At 35.6% G+C, this 20,648-nt stretch overlaps 1 protein-coding gene across 7 annotated transcripts in view; it reads left to right on the forward strand.

The window, feature by feature from the left end:
• The window catches only part of magi1b (membrane associated guanylate kinase, WW and PDZ domain containing 1b), a 156,904-nt gene that overhangs the window by 52,117 nt on the left and 84,139 nt on the right, over window positions 1–20,648 (forward strand). For all 7 annotated transcript variants that reach the window (XM_067432306.1, XM_067432300.1, XM_067432304.1 and 4 more), the window contains exon 2: window positions 20,135–20,251. In XM_067432306.1, the coding sequence (XP_067288407.1) occupies window positions 20,135–20,251 (117 nt within the window). The remainder of the gene's footprint in view (window positions 1–20,134; window positions 20,252–20,648) is intronic.

Here is a 20,648-nt window from a genome sequence, read left to right on the forward strand (position 1 = left end):
ATCACATCTAAATTTTTCAGTTGGCCGAATTGAATTTCTTTAAATTACATTGCATCAATTCACAGAATTTCAATTCGGCCAACTGAAAAATTTAGATGTTTTCAGATTTTTACCTGGATCTTCGCTCGTAACACACAGAGTACCACCCCAAAGTCCCTAGTTCCTGGGGAAAGTTCCTGCGGTTGAAACTCGGCTCTAGTCTTGTCTAGTCGAATCCCTGATGATTCCCTCATCCTACTTGCATTGTGATGTTTCACGGTGTGTGTCAATCTCTCAGAGTGAGAAGGACAGACAAAAGAGCTGAAGATTAATGAGTATCAAGGAAACCTTTGGATTTAAATTCCATCTCTATTGGTTCATTATGTTCAGGCCCCTCTCTGTGCAAACCAGTGAGTAGGTCACTGATTGGTTTTGCCAAGTGAAATATGGGCTGCACAGGATCCCCCGCTCCTACTCTGTGCTTCATTTCCATAGCACTTTCTGAACATGTGCATATTGTTTAGGACAGGTGGAGAAGAGGAAGTGATATTTTCCAGAGAAGAAAAGATGAAACGACAAGGCCCTTGTAATGAGGGGAGATGGGACTGAAATGGAGATGATGTTGTGAGGAACCTATTGTTGCGGATCCTGGTCTCATAAAGAGGTTGATGACATGTAGCATGAAAGCGTTTAGTCACAGTGCAGTGGGATGAATGAATGATGAAGGAGCCTGCACTGCAGAAAGCTGTCACTACCAGCTTCATGATTAATTCCCTCGGAGCGCAAGAGAGTCTGCAGCCACAACAGCACAGAGTATCCTCTAAACGGCTGCATTTTCTTGGCCTGTTTGAGTGTATTCGTATAAACTACTCAAAATATGCCTGGTAATGATATTGGATATGAAAAAGAACTATGAGCTCCATATGCAGAGTGTCTGATGTGATGCAGGTGATCAGCGCAGTCATGCATCATGCCTTTGTTTGTGTCAGTGCAGGTTGGTCGGCTTGACAGATTGCGAAGCCCCTCGGGGTGTGCGGCGTTAGCAGAGTCTGCACATATGGGCGTTTGATATTTTAAGCATGAAAATTTAGGGACAAATTAAATCTGGAAGGCTAGGCATTAAAATTGCATATGCTTCAAATTCCCTTGGCTACTCAAAGAGAATGTTTCTGTATTCTAACCTAATTTTAGTTTTTAGGTTTTTTTTCTAGGGTAACCTTGAAACAGTTTTTTTATGCAAAGTGATGCATTGTTATTTTTTGGTCTGATCTTTTAATTTATTTAAAAATACATAAATGCACATACTTAGATAAATACACATCTTCAATGATGAAACAATGCAATGTGTTCATTTATGAATCATTCATGATGTTTGTAAAAATACTACTGTTTAAGTGCAGGGTCAGTAATATTTGTGGAGTTTTTGAAAGAGATCTCTTATTCTCAGCAAGACTGCATGTATTTAGTTAAAACTACAGTAAAATAAGTAATTTTATGAAGAATTGTTACAATTCGCAATAACTGTTTTTTGTTTTAATATATTTTAAAATGTATTAATATGATGAATTTTCAGCAGCCTTTTTCGATTAATTGAAAGTTGAAAAGAGCAGCATTTATTTGGAATTCAACAATTTTGTAACATTATAAATGTCTTTACTGTCTCTTATGATATATTTAATGTTCTTGATGAATAAATTATTAATTCAATAAAATAAAAAAAAATTGAATGGTGGTGTACTCTAAACTACTTTTGAGAAGAAAAAAAAAACGATTAAGATGCGTACACTAACATGTATTGAAGGTGTAAGGAACAAAATTACTTACACATTTAGTTGTTTATATCCCATGACATTTATTATTATTATTATTATTATTATTATTATTATTATTATTATTATTATTATTATTATTATTATTATTATTATTATTATTATTATTATTATTATTATTATTATTATTAATAGACAATAGACTCCTAAAAAATAGTATGAACATTTTCAATCTTGTATCAAACCTAAAAACTTTATTTTCATTATCCTTTGGACACTCTTATATATTTTTAATAATGTATTTAAAACTTTTATTCATGTATGATACGCTAGGCTTGAGTATGTATATAAAAAGCACTCAAACACACTTTCATTACACATTTATGTGCCACAGTTTAACAGAGGCTTAATACTAGATTTTATACTGATCTAGGATTTGAAGCTCTCTTTTATAGCTCATGGGATTTGGGTTAAATTTGGGGATTTTTTTGTTTATTTATAAAGTAATTTATTTCATTTAAAATTAATTTTGCAAAACAACAAAACACAAGTGCCATGGATGGCATACAAGTTGTGTATCGGTCTAGTATGCTGTGTAAATTGCCACAGTATACACTGCTGTAGAGGGGTGGATCAAAGCTGCATTTGGGCCACTGTTAGATTAGTGTGTCAAAGACTTGTTTGGGAAGGTGCCTAAGCCTGTGTTTATGATGTAGGCTACATGTATGTTTGCAATTAGTCTCTCTCTCTCTCTCTCTCTCTCTCTCTCTCTCTCTCTCTCTCTCTCTCTCTCTCTCTCTCTCTCTCTCTCTCTCTCAGAGTGTATTTAAGTGTAGTAGACTAGGCATTTGAGTGAATGGGCTTCTGTTGCTAAATATAGATGGAGGCAGATGTGGCGTGTGGAGGGAGGCCCTGATGTGGATAACATCACCTTGCCCTCTGACGTATGTAACATCCTCCTGGCCCGTGACTCAGCATCACCACTGCAGAAACTAGGTCATGGCCATCTGCTCAAGGGTCAACGCCAACCAGAGGAGGAGAGAATGGCAGGAAAAGAGAAGCATGCAGAGAGGAAAAGTCTGGAGGTTGTATAAGAGTGATAGTAAAATCCCAGCGTTAAATAGAAGCACTGTTAGTGGAGTTGTAGGGAGAGACAACAGTAAAAGAAAGTGTTGGTATGAATTTTCTGGTGCACATTTGATCACCCGTGTGTTTTACTCATGGATGGTTTATTCTTTTCCCACTGTTCAAAGCCTGAAAAAATTACTATATATATATATATATATATATATATATATATATATATATATATATATATATATATATATATATATATAATATATATATATATATACAGGTCCTTCTCAAAAAATAGCATATTGTGATAAAAGTTCATTATTTTCCATAATGTAATGATAAAAATTAAACTTTCATATATTTTTTATTCATTGCACACCAACTGAAATATTTCAGGTCTTTTATTGTTTTAATACTGATGATTTTGGCATACAGCTCATGAAAACCCAAAATTCCAAAAATCTCAAAACATTAGCATATTTCATCCGACCAATAAAAGAAAAGTGTTTTAATACAAAAAAAGTCAACCTTCAAATAATTATGTTCAGTTATGCACTCAATATTTGGTTGGGAATCCTTTTGCAGAAATGACTGCTTCAATGCGGCGTGGCATGGAGGCGATCAGCCTGTGGCACTGCTGAGGTGTTATGGAGGCCCAGGATGCTTCGATAGCAGCCTTAAGCTCATCCTAGAGTGTTGGGTCTTGCGTCTCTCAACTTTCTCTTCACAATATCCCACAGATTCTCTATGGGGTTCAGGTCAGGAGAGTTGGCAGGCTAATTGAGCACAGTAATACCATGGTCAGTAAACCATTTACCAGTGGTTTTGGCACTGTGAGCCGGTGCCAGGTCGTGCTGAAAAACAAAATCATCTCCATAAAGCTTTTCAGCAGATGGAAGCATGAAGTGCTCCAAAATCTCCTGATAGCTAGCTGCATTGACCCTGCCCTTGATAAAACACAGTGGACCAACACCAGCAGCTGACATGGCACCCCAGACCATCACTGACTGTGGGTACTTGAAACTAGACTTCAGGCATTTTGGCATTTCCTTATCCCCAGTCTTCCTCCAGACTCTGGCACCTTGATTTCTGAATGACATGCAAAATTTGAGCAACAGTCCAGTGCTGCTTCTCTGTAGCCCAGGTCAGGCGCTTCTCCCGCTGTTTCTGGTTCAAAAGTGGCTTGACCTGGGGAATGCGGCACCTGTAGCCCATTTCCTGCACACGCCTGTGCACAGTGGCTCTGGATGTTTCTACTCCAGACTCAGTCCACTGCTTCCGCAGATCCCCCAAGGTCTGGAATCGGTCCTTCTCCACAATCTTCCTCAGGGTCCGGTCACCTCTTCTCGTTGTGCAGCGTTTTTTGCCACACTTTTTCCTTCCCACAGACTTCCCACTGAGGTGCCTTGATACAGCACTCTGGGAACAGCCTATTCATTCAGAAATTTCTTTCTGTGTCTTACCCTCTCGCTTGAGGGTGTCAATGATGGCCTTCTGGACAGGGTTGGGTTGGCAGTCTTACCCATGATTGTGGTTTTGAGTAATGAACCAGGCTGGGAGATTTTAATAGCCTCAGGAATCTTTTGCAGGTGTTTAGAGTTAATTAGTTGATTCAGATGATTAGGTTAATAGCTCGTTTAGAGAACCTTTTCATGATATGCTAATTTTTTTGAGAATTTTGGGTTTTCATGAGCTGTATGCCAAAATCATCAATATTAAAACAATAAAAGACCTGAAATATTTCAGTTGGAGTGCAATGAATCTAAAATATATGAAAGTTTAATTATAACGCACTTTTCCTTCCGAAGAATCTCAAAGTGCAACAATGGAAAAAGGGAAACAATAACAAAAATAAGAATAATACAAACAATCAACACATAAAAGCTTTAAATTGGTCCAGGTTCTGCACTGCTCTCAGCTCACTGGGACGGTGGTTCCAAAGCTATGGTGCAGCCGAGTAAAAAGCTCGATCTCCCATGGTACGAAGCCTGGTGGGGGGGACTTGAAGAAGCAGGTGTCCTGATGATCTGAGGGTGCAGGTGGAGGATTTCAAAGTTATGAGTTCCTGTAGATATATGGAGGTGCATGTCCGGTGATGCATTTATGTGTGAGCAGGAGGATTTTGTAGTCGGTCCGGGATGAAACAGGGAGCCAGTGTAACGAGTGTAGGATGGAAGTTATGTAATCATATTTACAGACTCTCATAAGGACTCTGGCAGCACTGTTTTGGATCTATTAAAGCATCTGGATATTTCTGCCAGAAATCCCACAGAAGAGTCCGTTGCAGTAGTCCAGCCTGGTGGAGACAAATGGACAAGTTTCTCTGCATCTGGAAAGGTTAAAACAGTTTGGAGATGTTTCGAAGGTAATGGAAGGAAGTTTTACAAATGTGCTTAATGTGATCATTGAATGCCAGCTGTGGGTCAAACGGAACCCCTAGATTTGTGTCTAAGAAAGGAGAAAGTGATGACCTGGCCGTCAAAGATATATATATATATATATATATATATATATATATATATATATATATATATATATATATATATATACACCTATATATATACACCTATATATATATATATATATATATATATATATATATATATATATATATATATATATATATATATATATATATATATATATATATATATATATATATATATATATATATATATATATATATATATATATATATATTCTATATTCTATTTATTTATCTATCGGTTATTACAAACAGCTCCTCTCTGGGGTCCTAGGCAAAATTATGCATTACACATTATTCTAAATATCTACATTATTCACCGGGCAAACGCATCCCTTTATTTTAAAAAACAAAACCATTATTTTTTATTTGTATTTATTTGTATCTTCAAAATAAATAAATGTAAAAAATATATATATATATTTATTTTATTAGTAATTTTTATTTTTTAATTTATTTTTATACATTAATTTTTTTATTTTATTTTTTATTTAAAAAAAGAATTATACTTTTTTTACATTTTTTAATGTTATTATTATTATTATTATTATTATTATTATTATTATTATTATTATTATTATTATTTATTATAATTATTATAATTATTATATTTTATTTTTTTCCGAGGTGTTGTAGACCTCTTTGTATTGAGCACGGGACACCTGTGTAGCTGCTTTTTTCCTGACTAATTATATCAGAATTACATAAATTTTATTTTAAAATGGGTAAATGCTTTAACTGAGACCATTGTTTGTATATTATTCTTAGAAGAGAATACATTAACTAGCCCTCTTAATAAATACATCTGCCGGTTCAGCTTTTGACCATATTCACGCATGCCCCCTAGTGACGGTGTTGGAATGATCTAAGATAGTGGTTGTGGTCTTGGCTCAGCTGGCTGCTTAGTCACAGAGCTGTTATCCTTGAGGGCTCCGTGAGGACGCCACGTGCTTTATTTACTTATTGTGTCGCATAAGCAAAATGAAAAATCATTGCGGCTGAGTGACAGCGAGACGGGCTGGTAGGGTTCTTGTTATCACGGCTGGCGTAGTGGTCTGTGTTGGTTGCGTGGTGGGGTGCCGTATTGACTTGTGAGTGCGTCCTGCTGCTGTTGTCACTACGTGGGGTGAGAGCGGCTTATATCACAGAGGCTTTAATCAAACCCAGTGGTGGGGCGATAACAAAACTGCAGCAAAGGCCGAGAGACATAATGTGACGGAGGATAAAAAAAATTACACATGCATCAAGATGATTAAAAAAGGAAGGCAGGGACACAAGAATGGATTGGGGGAACAATTAAAGAGGAGAGAGAAAGATGGCATGGGAGTTCAGAGGAAGGAAGGAGAGTGGCAGGAAGCAAGAGAGTGAGAGGTCGGCCCTCAGCTGTGCAAGCACAACACAGTTTTACTAGATCTGTTTTACTAGATATCTGTCTGTCTGTCTGTCTGTCTGTCTGTCTGTCTGTCTGTCTGTCTGTCTGTCTGTCTGTCTGTCTGTCTGTCTGTCTGTCTGGGATTTGTATCAGAATTTGCTGGAAACTTGTCACTTTGCATCTGGTTAATGCACAGTATGGACTCTAAGGTCCTGTAAAATACAACCTAGATCAATCCATTTCCATCTACTTATACTGCCTCTCTTCTAAATCTCCTTTTGTAATGTCCTGAAAGAGCCAGACTCCTGTAGACTTAAAGCACATGTAAGGTTTGCCCTAATGAGGAAATATTTGTAGACAGACAAACAATGATGCTAAGCTGCTGTAACTGCCGTTCCCATCAAGCATAGAATGCAAGCTAGCAGTGTTAATAGGCTGCGCTAATTAATTGTGTTACTTCGCACCGGGTGTTCAGTCTCTTCTCTCTTAATCCTATCAGAAAGGTCTGATTTGTTTGGTGGTGTGAAAGTTTAATTTGGTTGTCTGATGCTTGACTGGATAGAGTACAGACTATTTTTTAAATTATTGTATTATTACTCCCCTTTAAAGGGAGAACTTGAGTCAAGCTATGTTAAGGTATATAGCCTATAATTGCAATAAGTCATTTCATTCATTTTAAAGGTTAACCAACAAAATAAAAAACTATATGTGCCATCATGCTTTCAATATTAATTGCAATATTGGTAGAATTTTTTGTCTTTTGTTTTGTTATTACATTGCAATGTAAAGAGTGAATTTGGGATGGAGACTGAAAAATGAAAAATAGCATGCATACTTGGTATTATTGTTAGTCCATTTACTATAGAAGCACCATTTTGTATTGTTTCTAAAGACTGGAAACGTCAAGGGTAAAACATCATAAAGTGTTATGATCTTTGACTTTAATTTATTTGGCTTGGTGCCATTCAGCATCTGCTGCAGAAACTCAGACTCTCTCCTTCGCTTTCTAGCCAATTAAAAACTTAAAACATGAAAAATAATAATTATTATCAGCCATCAAATGTATGGCTATGTGTTTACCTGTGGTTGCCCCTCAAACAGGTTACATGAAAGCCTAGTTTTTTTTAATGTTATGCATGCTGCGGAAACACACTGCCTTTCCAAAGTTTGGGGTCAGTACAATTTTTTTATGTTATCTCATGCTCACAATAATGGCTGCATTTATTTAATCAAAAATACAGTAAAAAATGAATACTGTTTATAGATTATTACCATTTAAAATAAAAGTTTTCTGCTTTAATATGTAGATTTTTCAACATCATTACTTTTTGATTCTTCAGAAATCATTTTAAAATGCTAATTTGGCATATTATTTCTTATTATCAATGCTGTAAACTGTTGTGCTGCTTGATAAATATAAATATATTTACTGTCACGTTTGATCGATTTAATGCATCCTTGCTGAATAACAGTGTTAATTTCATAAAATAATTTAAATAAAAAATATTCTTAAAACTTTTGAACTAGTGTAGTGGATATAAACTAATAATTATAATTGTAAATGGACAGATGTAAGACTTCTGAGTTCAGTGCTTCTTTGTGATCCACCAAAGACGTTAATTCATTCACATGCCCATTCACACTCTCACCCATAAAACACACAGATAACCCCAACAGTAGTCAGACACAACCATAAAGGCCAGTCAAGCTAAAAAGCCTGTCTGATGCATGCAGTCAGAGAGGACTAATATAAACGACAGCTCTATCTGATCAACACTGCATGTCTGAGATGAATTATTGGAGGCATATTTTCTGCCCAGAGTGCTGGGAATCGATAAAAGCAATCTGGAATGTGGTAAACAATTTCACTTGCTACTTGAGAGAGATGCGGCTGTAAAGTGTCCCTGTCTCTTATATCTCGCATGGTCATTTAAAGTCCAGGATAAACGGCGATAGGCTGCGAGTGTCATAAATTTGAGCGTAAAGCAGTATAAATGAGGGGTTAACGTAACACTGTGACTGTACTTATATTAAAAGTGCCGCTACATTTAAAGGATTCTTATTTTATCTTTTCAATAATACTGTTTAATTATTTATTTTTTAAATATTTGGCGTGCAATGTAATTCATTTCACTGAAATGTTTAAATGATTCATAGGATTATTTTACTGGATTGTTGGCTAAAGCAAAGCACAAAAAATGTGTAAAAACCAAAAAATATAGTTTTACCATACATTTTTCTCATTATGAAAATAACCACAGGAGCTGGCATTGTGTTAAAAGCACACCACACACACTCACAACAGTTTTTATACTGTACAAACCGTATTTTCTATCCCCTTACACTGCCCCTACCCCTAAACCTACCCATCACAGGAAACATTCTGCATTTTTACTTTCTAAAAAAACTCATCCTGTATGATCTATAATCATTTTGAAAAGTGGGTACATGGGTAATATCATAACTATAATGTAATAACTGACACACACACACACACACACACACACACACACACACACACACACACACACACACACACACACACACACACACACACACACACACACACGAAATGATATTATTTGTATACATTTGTGTTTAATATTTGTAATGTGTAATTGGTGTTATTTTTTGCTCATATATCAAGGCCGTTTCTATGGTACAATGCCCAGTAAGTGCAATGGTGCTCAAATTCACAAGACTTTTTTATTTCCATAACTTTGGAAAGATTCATAGAGCTCACAATATACCGTACTGTTTTAGTTTTTTTTCTTTTAAGGATGTTAGGATGTGGCACCAAAAGAGAGTTTACCTGTGTTATTGTATGTGCTTGTTAACCACCAGTAGGGGGCGGCACACTTAAACGTCAAGGCTGGATGAGCTGCTCTGACCAGCGTTGCCATGGCGACAGGGCCCAGTGTGATGCAGGCCAGGCGTAATGAAGGGAAACAGAGAGGGCAGTGTAGAGCCGAGAAAGAAACGAGAGCAGAATACCAAACAGACGCCTGTTTACAGACCTCATACCTGTTTTTTGCACAGAATCTTGAACACACAGAGGAACAGCACGCTCTTTGGTTGTGTTTGTCTCACTGGGTTTTTAACCTGAGACTGTGTATTTTAACAAATACTCTGATTTGTGATAAATATAGGCTAGCCTTATAAGATTAATAGTCAAAAAGTTAAGATGGTGTTTAGTGTAAGCTGGACAGAGGGTGTTAGTAGACTGATCTTGTAGAGGAGACTGACAGCCCTATGGTCTGTCCGCAGGGTGCCTTTGAGCAAGCTTTTTAATGATGGTTAACTATGATCAAGTCTCCCCTGCAGTGTGGTTTGAAATTTAGACTTTTTTATTTTATTTATTTTTTGTAGTGTTTAATTGTAATGTAATACATAGGAAAAATAAAATAAGTAAAACAATTGAATTGTGATTATTATTATTTTTTTATACATAAATGAGAGATTTTATATTATATTAATTATATTATATTAATTAATATTATATTATATTTAGGGCTGGGCAAGTTAACGCATTATTATTGCGTTAACACATTTATTAATTAACGCCGACAATTATTTTATCGCGCATTAACGTAGTTATTTATTATTAAATTGAAAGTTGCTCACTGCCTCTGAATACACATACAGACAAACCATTGGTCACAGGAGAATACAGTGCTGTCTGTAGCCTAAGCCAAGGGCTTGAGTTTTTTGTAGTTGTTGATATTTATGATTTATGATATTGTTAAAGACACAAGTCGACTTTGCAATCGTGAATTGTGTAGCATGAATGGTGTAGCCTAGTTCAATAAACAAGTAGCCTAATTAATATTAAGTTACTTACATTTTAGACCCAAACAACCTTTTTTTGTTCCGTTTCACCCATGATTTCACCGACGAACATAGTTCCAGAGGAAAGCAACACAGCACGGTGTTTTGGTACTAAATAATACAGCGATTTGTAATGAACTGATTCATGGCCGTTTGAATCTTTATTTGAGGAACATGGAAGAGAAGACTATGCTGTATAAAGTCGTAGCTTTTGTTATTTTTAGGCCAAAATGTATTTTCGATGCTTTAAGAGATTCTAACTAACTAACTGATGTGTCATATGGACTACTTTGATGATGTTTTTATTCCCTTTCTGGACATGGACAGTATAGTGTGCATAGACTGCATTATAAAATACTTTAAACTGTGTTCTGAAGATGAACGGAGGTCTTACGGGCGTGGAACAACATTAGGGTGAGTCATTAATGACATCAATTTCATTTTTGGGTGAACTAACCGTTTAAATAATGCTCCATACTCTTTTACACTGAAACTGGTTTAAACTGAATTAAAATTTAGTTTTTTTTTTTTTTTTTTTTAAATAGTTTTTAAATTATAGATGTTTTATTATTATTATTACACTTTAAAAAAAAGAAAAGTTGACATAACTTAAAATTGTAAGACAACTTGCTGCACAGCGTTTTTGAGTTTACTCAACTTTTACTCAAAGTAGTTCACTCAACTCCAATAACTTAGTAAGGTCGCATGTCCCCCAATTTAGGATCTTTTGTTCAGCTGACTGAGTTTTTATCTTTTTTTTTTGGTCACCATGGTGATTAGTGTTTTCTTTGGTTGGGCAGTTTGAAAACTTTTTAATAATAGAGTGTTTCTCTGGCTGCTGAATAAGAATTGAATCATTGTGTTGTGGCTTAATTCACTGATTTCATGATGACTTTAATATGAGCAATATGTTATTAACTTTTTCTTATTGTGATTCTAGAAAAATATACAACATGGTTTTAATAATAAAAGCTGAAACCTTAGTTTAAAACTGATTGTACATTAAGCACTTTGACCTCCTGTGATATTTTCTCCCAAACACATCAATAATCAGCCAATGAATCTCAACAATGGTGACATGCTTCATGCCGCAATGCATGCTGGGAGCCGTGGATGAGTTTTCTGTGATGCTCCCAGAATGCATTGTTAACTTGTTCCAACTTATATGCTTGTTAACTTTTTTTTTTCAATTACAAATCAAATTTACAATGAATACTAGGTTGGTCCAACAATTGCTGAAACCAAGTTTAAGCCAACTTTTTTGCATTTAATTGTCCAGTTAACTAAAACATAATCATTAGCCTAACTTTTTGTGATTTGGATTTTTTTACAGTGTATTATTATTATTATTATTATTATTATTATTATTATTATTATTATTATTATTATTATTATTATTATTATTATTATTATTATTAATAATAATAATAATAATAATACAAAATTAATACATATTACACATCATGTTATATTCAAAAAATACAATGACAAATATTACAAAATTGTAATATAAACATACAAAATACATAACATATATGTTTGGTTCTTGTTTGATTATCTTAGTTAAATAGTGCTCCACATGCCTTTAACATGAACACTGTTCAGTCAGAATTGGAACTTGAATTTACCTTTACACTCAGGTGCCCTTAGACTTTGCTGGTTAATCTCTGTGTCAGACACTTTCTTTACTTATCTGTCAGGCAGCAGTTTTTTTTCCAAGAGCCTTTCTGAACAAAGCTATATTTCCTGCTTTCATGCACAGGCAGAGGAAAACGTTCAGAAAATAGCTTGACTCCAAAGAAATTTGCAAATCTGACAGTTCTTTCATTTTCCATCTCCACAGCCAACTGAGTAAAGCAAGACTGTGTTCAGTTACTGGATTTGGTTTTTTCCTAGAACTTAAGGCTGGCGTCAGCTGGCAGTGATGTTTCTGAGTGGTACCAGGTCCTGTAGACACACACACACACACACACACACACACACACACACACACACACACACACACACACACACACACACACACACACACACACACACACACACACACACACACACACACACACACACACACACACACACACACACGCTCCCTCTCTCTCATCTCTCCGTTCTGAATGCCGGATGCTTTGTCTGATCCAGTAATCTCCTCTAAACACACTGTGCTTTAGTTTATTCTGATGGGCATTGCGATCCAGCAGGTAATTGAAGATACACCCTGGCAACTGAGACAGTTGTATTACACACTTTTGTAAATGCAGATACACATAAATACGCTGGAATTAATCCAGCATGCTTTGGCTGTCTGTGTTAAGTGTGCGCTCGCAGTTGGGAGCTTATCAGTATCTCTGTGCCAGGTGCAGTTGGTTCCGTGGCAATTTGTTCTCCAATTATCAGTTTTAGGAGGGATTTGGGGCTCGGACACCAAATGGTGTCCCCCATACCTCAATACGCAGATGCACACGCATTAACAGACACAGACTTATCTTTCCTTCTGAAGCCTCTTTAGAGAGTGCTGGAGTAAAATACAGACTGTTTAAAAAAATTAAAATAAATAAAGAGAGTGCTGCTACTTGATCATCTTCACACAAGGATTATGGACACACTAAGCAAGAAGAACCCATTCAACCTTGTAAGATAAGATGTGCACCATTGGACCGTTGTAATTTATGTCTAGAGGGTCTACATAAATCAGCAGAGAGTCTGCAAAATGATGCCTAACCACTGGCCTCACAACAGATATCACACAGCAGATTGAATGCTGCAAGATGCATTAGATGCTCCAAAAACTTATTTGCTTAATAAACAATAAATAATCAACTTAGAATACATTGTTAGTTCATGTTCAAGAGTCATTTTGTTTGTCCTTTTTTACATTTTTGTGGTTCTCGCTATACTTGTTGTGTATGAGTTATGTAGTTATTATTGGCTTTAAGACTGCACTGTCCGTTTAAAAATATGCTGTAATCATATTTTCTTCACAAAACACTTGTTTCCTCGAAAAGGTGCTTTTAGATCCATTCTTTGCCCTGCATTAAAGCCATTTCCATATCACTCACAATGCACATAATACGATTACATCTTGTGTAATCTACTCAGCGTCTGTAAAAAGTGCATGGGTCTGTGTAAAACACACCCTAAACATTTGAGTACACTACACTATTTATTTATTTATTTTTCTAACCCCTTTTGTATTTACCAGACCAAATAACGGCACAGTAATTTAAGGAGGCAGTATTCCAGATCAGGGGTCCTCAGAGCGGGAGACAGTGAGCCTCTTCCTTCCTTACATCCTGTTTTTGCTCTTTGGAACAGTTTGCTCATTATAGCATTCAAATCAGACCAAATTGGTGTTCTTCGAGTGGTGGTCAACAATTAACATTTTTTATTGCAATTGCAATTGAATAAATATACTATATTTAGTTTTGTTAATGTTTTTATATATATATATATATATATATATATATATATGCAATAAAATGCTATATATATATATATGCAATAAAATGCTATATATATATGCAATAAAATGCTATATATATATATATATATATATATATATATATATATATATATATATATATATATATATATATATATATATATATATATATTGCATTTTATAGTGCATGCATTCTATTTATGCAGTAATCCATTTATTAAATTTTTTAAGCTGAAAACTAAATTTTTCGTACAGTTTGAATGTCTGTTTAGAGCGCAGACTTAAGTGAGGTCTCTTTTTAAAAAGAACACTTGGAAGCAGGGGCGTAGCACCAAATTTTGGGCCCTGGGTACAAACCATCTTGCTGGGCCCCCGTACCATGTATGTGTATGTATAGAAAACGGACTTCCCTGCCTTGGGCCCTGGTTACTCAGTACCCTTTATCCCCCCAGTCCCACGCCCCTGCTTGGAAGATTATTGCTTTAAAAAAAAAACTTTTAGAAAAGGGAACTTTAAGTTATAGAATTTTACTTTATTTGTTATGTCTAATGCAACTTTCCATTTTTATAAGAAACATATTATTCCAAAACACATTCTACTGTACAATTGCAAGAAAATCATAAAGTCATACATCTAAACAAGTTGTGTTCCAAATTTGAGCTTGATTATCTATGATTTTTTTTGGGTGTAGTGCCAGAATTTTCCACTTGATAAAATGATTTTTCCATTTGTTTCCGGTGCAGTCATATTTGAGGAGTACAAAGTGGACTTTTTTCCAGGACCATTTAACCTTTTCCAATCATGTCCATGATTTTGTGTTTTTTCACATAGCAAGGGCCAAAACCTTTACCAAGTTTTGTACCATTCCGATTAAAGCTACACTGTGTGATATTTTCCCCCATCTAGCGGTGGAAAGGTATATGACTATCCAGTGAATATTAGTTTCTGTTCCTCTCAATTCTGATTTCGTTTTAACACCTACGGTGGCTGAATTAGTCCAAGATTAACATGGCAATCCCCCTCTTCACATTCCGACACGTTGCCATCGAGTGATAAAACGCGAAAGGCGAAGCTTGAATTTATGGGTATGTCCCTCTTTGGCTAATGTACTTTCAAGATGGAGGGGCAACATGGCGACCAGCATTCAAACCCCTCACCTGTATGTATTTTCAATGGCATATTATAAACTTATGAGAATATTACTTGAAAGAAGTAAATATACATTAATGAACACATATATTTTTGAAAGAACTAAGTGTTTTTAGCAAAAAATAAAATAAAAAAGTTACACAGTGTAGCTTTAAGTAAAAAAACTTTTCACAAAAAACGTTTGTACCATTCCGATTAAGTAAAAAATTATATATATATATATAATATATGTGTGTGTGTAAATCTCGAAACATTTACTTTATTCCTGATTTATTTCTTAATGGCCTGGCATGGTTCTCTTTAAATAAAACATTTGTATTTATTTATTTATTTAGTTTTTACTAACTTTTCAAGTTAAAAAGCATTGCTGTAGATAATAGATATGTGGATTGCAGTACAACTTTCTAGTAACACATTTTGTACTATACCATAACAGCACCTTAGTGGTGGTAGTGACATATTGTAGAGTAAACTATACAAAATCCAATTGTTGTCTTTTATTAAAAATTTGTAAAATATGCCAAGCCTTTGTTTTCCCTTCCTACACATCACATCCGTCTTCATATCCCTGCCCGTGAGCTCAGATCTCGTCAGGTTTAACGCTGGTTGGCCAGGAGTCCATTGTTGGCGCTGAGTTGGACTAGTAAGCAGCTAATTGGAATAAAGCGAGTTTGGGATGATGGATGGGGGTGGGTGTGTAGTCTGGCTGCTGTAGGTTTGAGTAATGACTCACAACCTGTTGCAGGGATTAATTCACAGCGGTACGCCGTGGCGCTAACATCAGCGCCAGACTGCACACACCAACTCAACAGGAAGTTTCACACTCACATATTATTCCCGTTTTAGTTCTGAAAAAGCAGCCTAATGGGTTTTCGCATCAAAATGTAATTTTAGACTTGGATGTGGCTAGATTAAGAAACAATCCTCCTGAGGTTCAATTAGAATTGAAGAGCTCTTTTCTGACCTTCTAGCTTGAACATTGCCTGGCAGAGCTTTTACTTGTTCTACAGCTAATTGTACATTTTACCTCACTGTGCATTTTCAGGTTTTAAACGAGAAACCTTATCAAAATGTCTGTGCATTTTACTGAACGATTTAAGATCCTTAAGTGTTTTGGTTTATATACCACAATATTACATATTAGTGAAAAACATTGAAAGCATTTCTGTGGCTTCATTTTTTTTAACACTGTCAAAAGTAAAAATGATGTTGAATTATTTTTGCATCACTGTATTTTTAGCTTATTATGCAGCCTGCTCAACATGGTAGCGATTTTTACATTGTTGCAATGTGTGCAACTGAAGTGGATGTCTGCTGCTTTGGATCTGGTTTTCAGTTTTTAAATGAGAAACTTTGCTGAAGCGACAATTGTTCTTTATGTTTTCTTTGTGTTCTTTATGTTTTCCTGAACAGTTGCAATGCAACAATGGTAGCAACAGATCTTTTCTTCTTTATTGTGATGCACATTCAAGGAAAGCAGATTATTGTAAAATAAATACATGCAGGAAGGGATTTGGTTTATTCTTTGTTTGTTGATTGGATGAAGACAGATCTGAATGTGAGCTTACAGTCGATTTTAAGAAAGGGGTGGGGTTTAAATGGACTAAATGATTGGAGAAGCCCGGTTTCATTGAAAGATCCAGAGTTATGACATCTTGATTAAATAAAAGGTCAAAATTTAAAAATGAAATGCATAAATGAATCAATTTCGATAAGATCAATAACATGAATTTAGTGAATTGATTAGGTGAATTTGTATTTCATGAATTTAAATATCCACAAAGGTTCTGGATTTGTAGACCACAATATTAAATCGGAATTAATTTTTGCACATTTATAAAAACAATGTAAAAAAACTATGTTGTGGTTATTATTTTTTTAACTCACTGATGAGAATAAAAATAAAAGAGTATTTAAAAAAAAGGACAACAAGTTCCATACTCAATGTAAAACTCATCCTCCAAACAAAAGAGGACATTGAAAATACTTTTTAAATGTGTCTGCACAATGAGTATCTGTTTCAGGAATGAAATTGCTATAAGTTTTCAATTTTAAAAGCATGTGTATTTTGATTTTACATTGTCCACATTGTAAGATGTAGACTTTTCAGTTGTTAAACTCTTTTGATCTCATAAGTGCCCCCTTCGAATGGTTAATTTGAACTTTTTGTTCCATTTTATCTTTTCATTTCTTTGCCAGAATACAATACAGAAGTGTTGATGTAGTATCAGACTCCTCCAGTCTACACTTATCTTAGTCAGTGTGTTGTACAAAGGTAATCCCGTATTCCCGAAACACCTCACAGGAGGAATCGCATTGGTAATCACAGCAGAATATAGATGAGGATTATGAATGGTTATTAAACTTCACATTTAGAAATGATTGAGAAAAATCTCCACATCTTGATCAACACCTGTAGGTTTAACAAACTCTCCATTTGTTCTTTAAGGATGCGAAATGTTGTTCATGAGCATTTGCATCTTCACCCTATGTGAGCTCAGACTGGTGTAAACGTCACAGTGGACTATTATCTGACAGTCTACGCTTGTTTATGTCACATAAGTTTGCATTTGAATGAAAACTGCAAGGACAGAAGACTGCATTTGAGACTTACAGCCCTTAGCATCACCATGGAAATCAATTATGTATGTTCATAAAGTTTAAAAATGCAGTTTCATTTGATCAACGGCAGACTACAGAGCGGGCGAGAGAAAACGGAGAAACTGATTACATCATTAGGCCTTAATGAGACTATCCATTCAAAGAAATTCTCCAGAAATGCAATATTCCCATTAATCCGGTAAAGGGAAATCCCTGGAGTCACTCGTACATGTGAGAAATCGAGGGTTTGTCAGAAAGGCAATGCTGGCGAGTGATCTGGCATTGGTGCGGGCACCCAGCGGAACCACATTAACACATAAACAGCTTTTGGCTATTGGCATCTCTTTGAAATGGTGCTGGGTAAGCGATCTGTGTCTTCTAAACAGATGGTGGAGCTGAGGGTGGGAAATGTTTCACATGGCCCACTCTATTGCTTGCACTAGGTTGAGGTGGCAGCCAGGTATCCCCATGAGTGTGAATGGAGGTGTGCTACTGTGAGTTAATGTCTAGCGGATTACAGTTTCACGTCCATGCTCATCGATTAATATGTTTACAAATGTGTTTTTGTTGTTGTTTGTTTGTAATTTATTACATGGAGACACGGTTGCCAGACATACTTGATGCAAACATCCAAAAACATCATTGTAAATATTATGGTTTTTTACACTACCTTTCAAAAGTTTGCCGTCTGTAAGATTTTCAAGTCTCTCATGCTTACCAAGGCATTTATTTGATCCAAATACAGCGATATTGTAAAATATTATTATAATTTAAATCAACATTCTAATTATAATATACATTTTCAATTTCTGTTGTAAAGGATTAGTTCACCTTTAAAATGAACATTTCTTTATAATTTTCTCCAAGATGTTCGTGTCTTTCTTTCTTCAGTCAAAAAGAAATTAGGTTTTTGTGGAAAACATTCCAGGAGTTTTCTCCACATAATGGACTTCAATAGCAACCATAATGTTGAAGGTCCAAATCAATGCAGTTTCAAAAGGCTTCCAAGGGTTTCAGAGGCTCTGTACGATCCCAGCTAAGGAATAGGGTCTTATCTAGCAAAACCATTGGTCATTTTCAAGAAAATATTTTATTTTTATATATATATATATATATATATATACTTTATAACCTAAATTACTCATCTTGTGCTGCTCTGCGATGTGTCACGGATTGCGCATTCACGTCGGAAAGGTCACGTAGGCAGAAGGGGCCCCAAACGAACATGCAAAGACCAATACAAATGCCCTTTAAAAAAAAAAAAAAACTCCATCTCCAACTTCAAAATCGTCCGACATCATTGTTTAACCTTTTTTTGCTAAAGCACGTTTGTATTAGTCTTCCCATGAGCACTTTGCAAACAGGGGTGGTTGTTCTGCCTACGTCTAGTGAGACCTTTCAGGTGTGATTCCGCAATCCGTAGGATTTTTTTCCCCTCAAAAAATGTAATTTCTTTTCCATAAATAAAGACACAAACATCTTGGATAACATGGGGGTGAGTAAATTATCAGGAGATTTTCATTTTGAAGTGAACTAATCCTTTAATATACAGTTGCAAGAAAGTTTGTGAACCCCTTGCAGAATCTGTGAAAATGTGAGAGCTCATACAAAATGCATGTTATTTTTTATTTAGTACTGTGCTGAATAAGATATTTTACATCATTTTTTTTTACATACATTCCACAAGACATAAAATAGCAGAATTGAGTAAAATGTTCAAACGTGTATGAACCATTAAACGGTGTCGTTTCCTGGATGATCCACAGCAGTTTCTTTTTTCACGAGTCCATTGTTTGTCCTGAGCAGGTAAACTGCCCAATGTTCTTCAGAAAAATCATTCAGGTCCTGCAAATTCTTCAGTTTCCAGCATCTTTTGCATATTTGAACCCTTTCCTGCAGTGACAATAAGATTTTGAGATCCATCTTTTCTCACTGAGGACACCTGAGGGACTCACACACCCCTATTAAAAAAGGTTCAAACATTCACTGATGCTCCAGAAGGATACACAAAGCATGAAGAGTGTTCTCACCTGTGTTCTCAGCATTGTTAAAGGGATAGTCCATACTAAAAATGAAAATGATCATAATTTACTCGTTTAGGTTTGGAACAACGTGAGGGTATTTCTTCTGTGGAACACAACTTGTTCCATTTGTACAGGTTTGGAACAAGTTGAGGGTGAGGAAATGATGACAGAATTTAAATTTTTAGGTGAACTATCCCTTTGACGCAATACTATAGGAACACTCAAAAATCCTTGTTCGATCACAAATATGTACTTGCTACGATTAGCCATTTTAGACCGTGTTTAGCAGCATTAGCAACTAGCAGGAACTTTTATTCAGTGAGTCAGATGCAAACTGCACTACTTCAGATATCTACTGAGTTCGCCTATAATTCAGGTTCAATAACGTGCGTGTTCCCCTTTGTTTTGCAGGAAATAAACTCAATAAAGACTTGAAGCACTACCTGAGCCAGAGGTTTCCGAAATCCTCCGCCGACTACGAGCTTCAGCAAACCATACGAGACAACCTCTACCGCCATGCTGTGCCTTGTGAGTATTTTTTACATTTTTTTATCTACTTTTCTCTATCTTTCAAAACACTCATCTCCAGTGTACAGTCTATTCTCTGTACTGTACTCTTCTATATGTTGCTCTATTTCTCTCTGTTATATTCTTTTGCTAAAGTTCGTATGCAGAAGCTGTGTGCGCAACAAAGTGATGGCTGGACTGTTTATACTGAGGCGGTGGAAGGGAGGACGCTATCAATATTCACAGAAATTCTCCTTTCGATCGAGTAGGTGGCAGCCATGTTTTTGGAGAAGTGTGATGAAATAGTGTGTGTTTTTGTATTTGTGTAGAGGAGGAGAGCATTGGATACGTGCAGTTGAGTGGACGTGCTTCAGTTCTGTAGGACAGATGTTTCTAGAAGTCCAGATAGACTTTTCCC

This window comes from Pseudorasbora parva, chromosome 22, assembly GCF_024679245.1.
Source record: "Pseudorasbora parva isolate DD20220531a chromosome 22, ASM2467924v1, whole genome shotgun sequence".
NCBI lineage: Eukaryota > Metazoa > Chordata > Actinopteri > Cypriniformes > Gobionidae > Pseudorasbora > Pseudorasbora parva.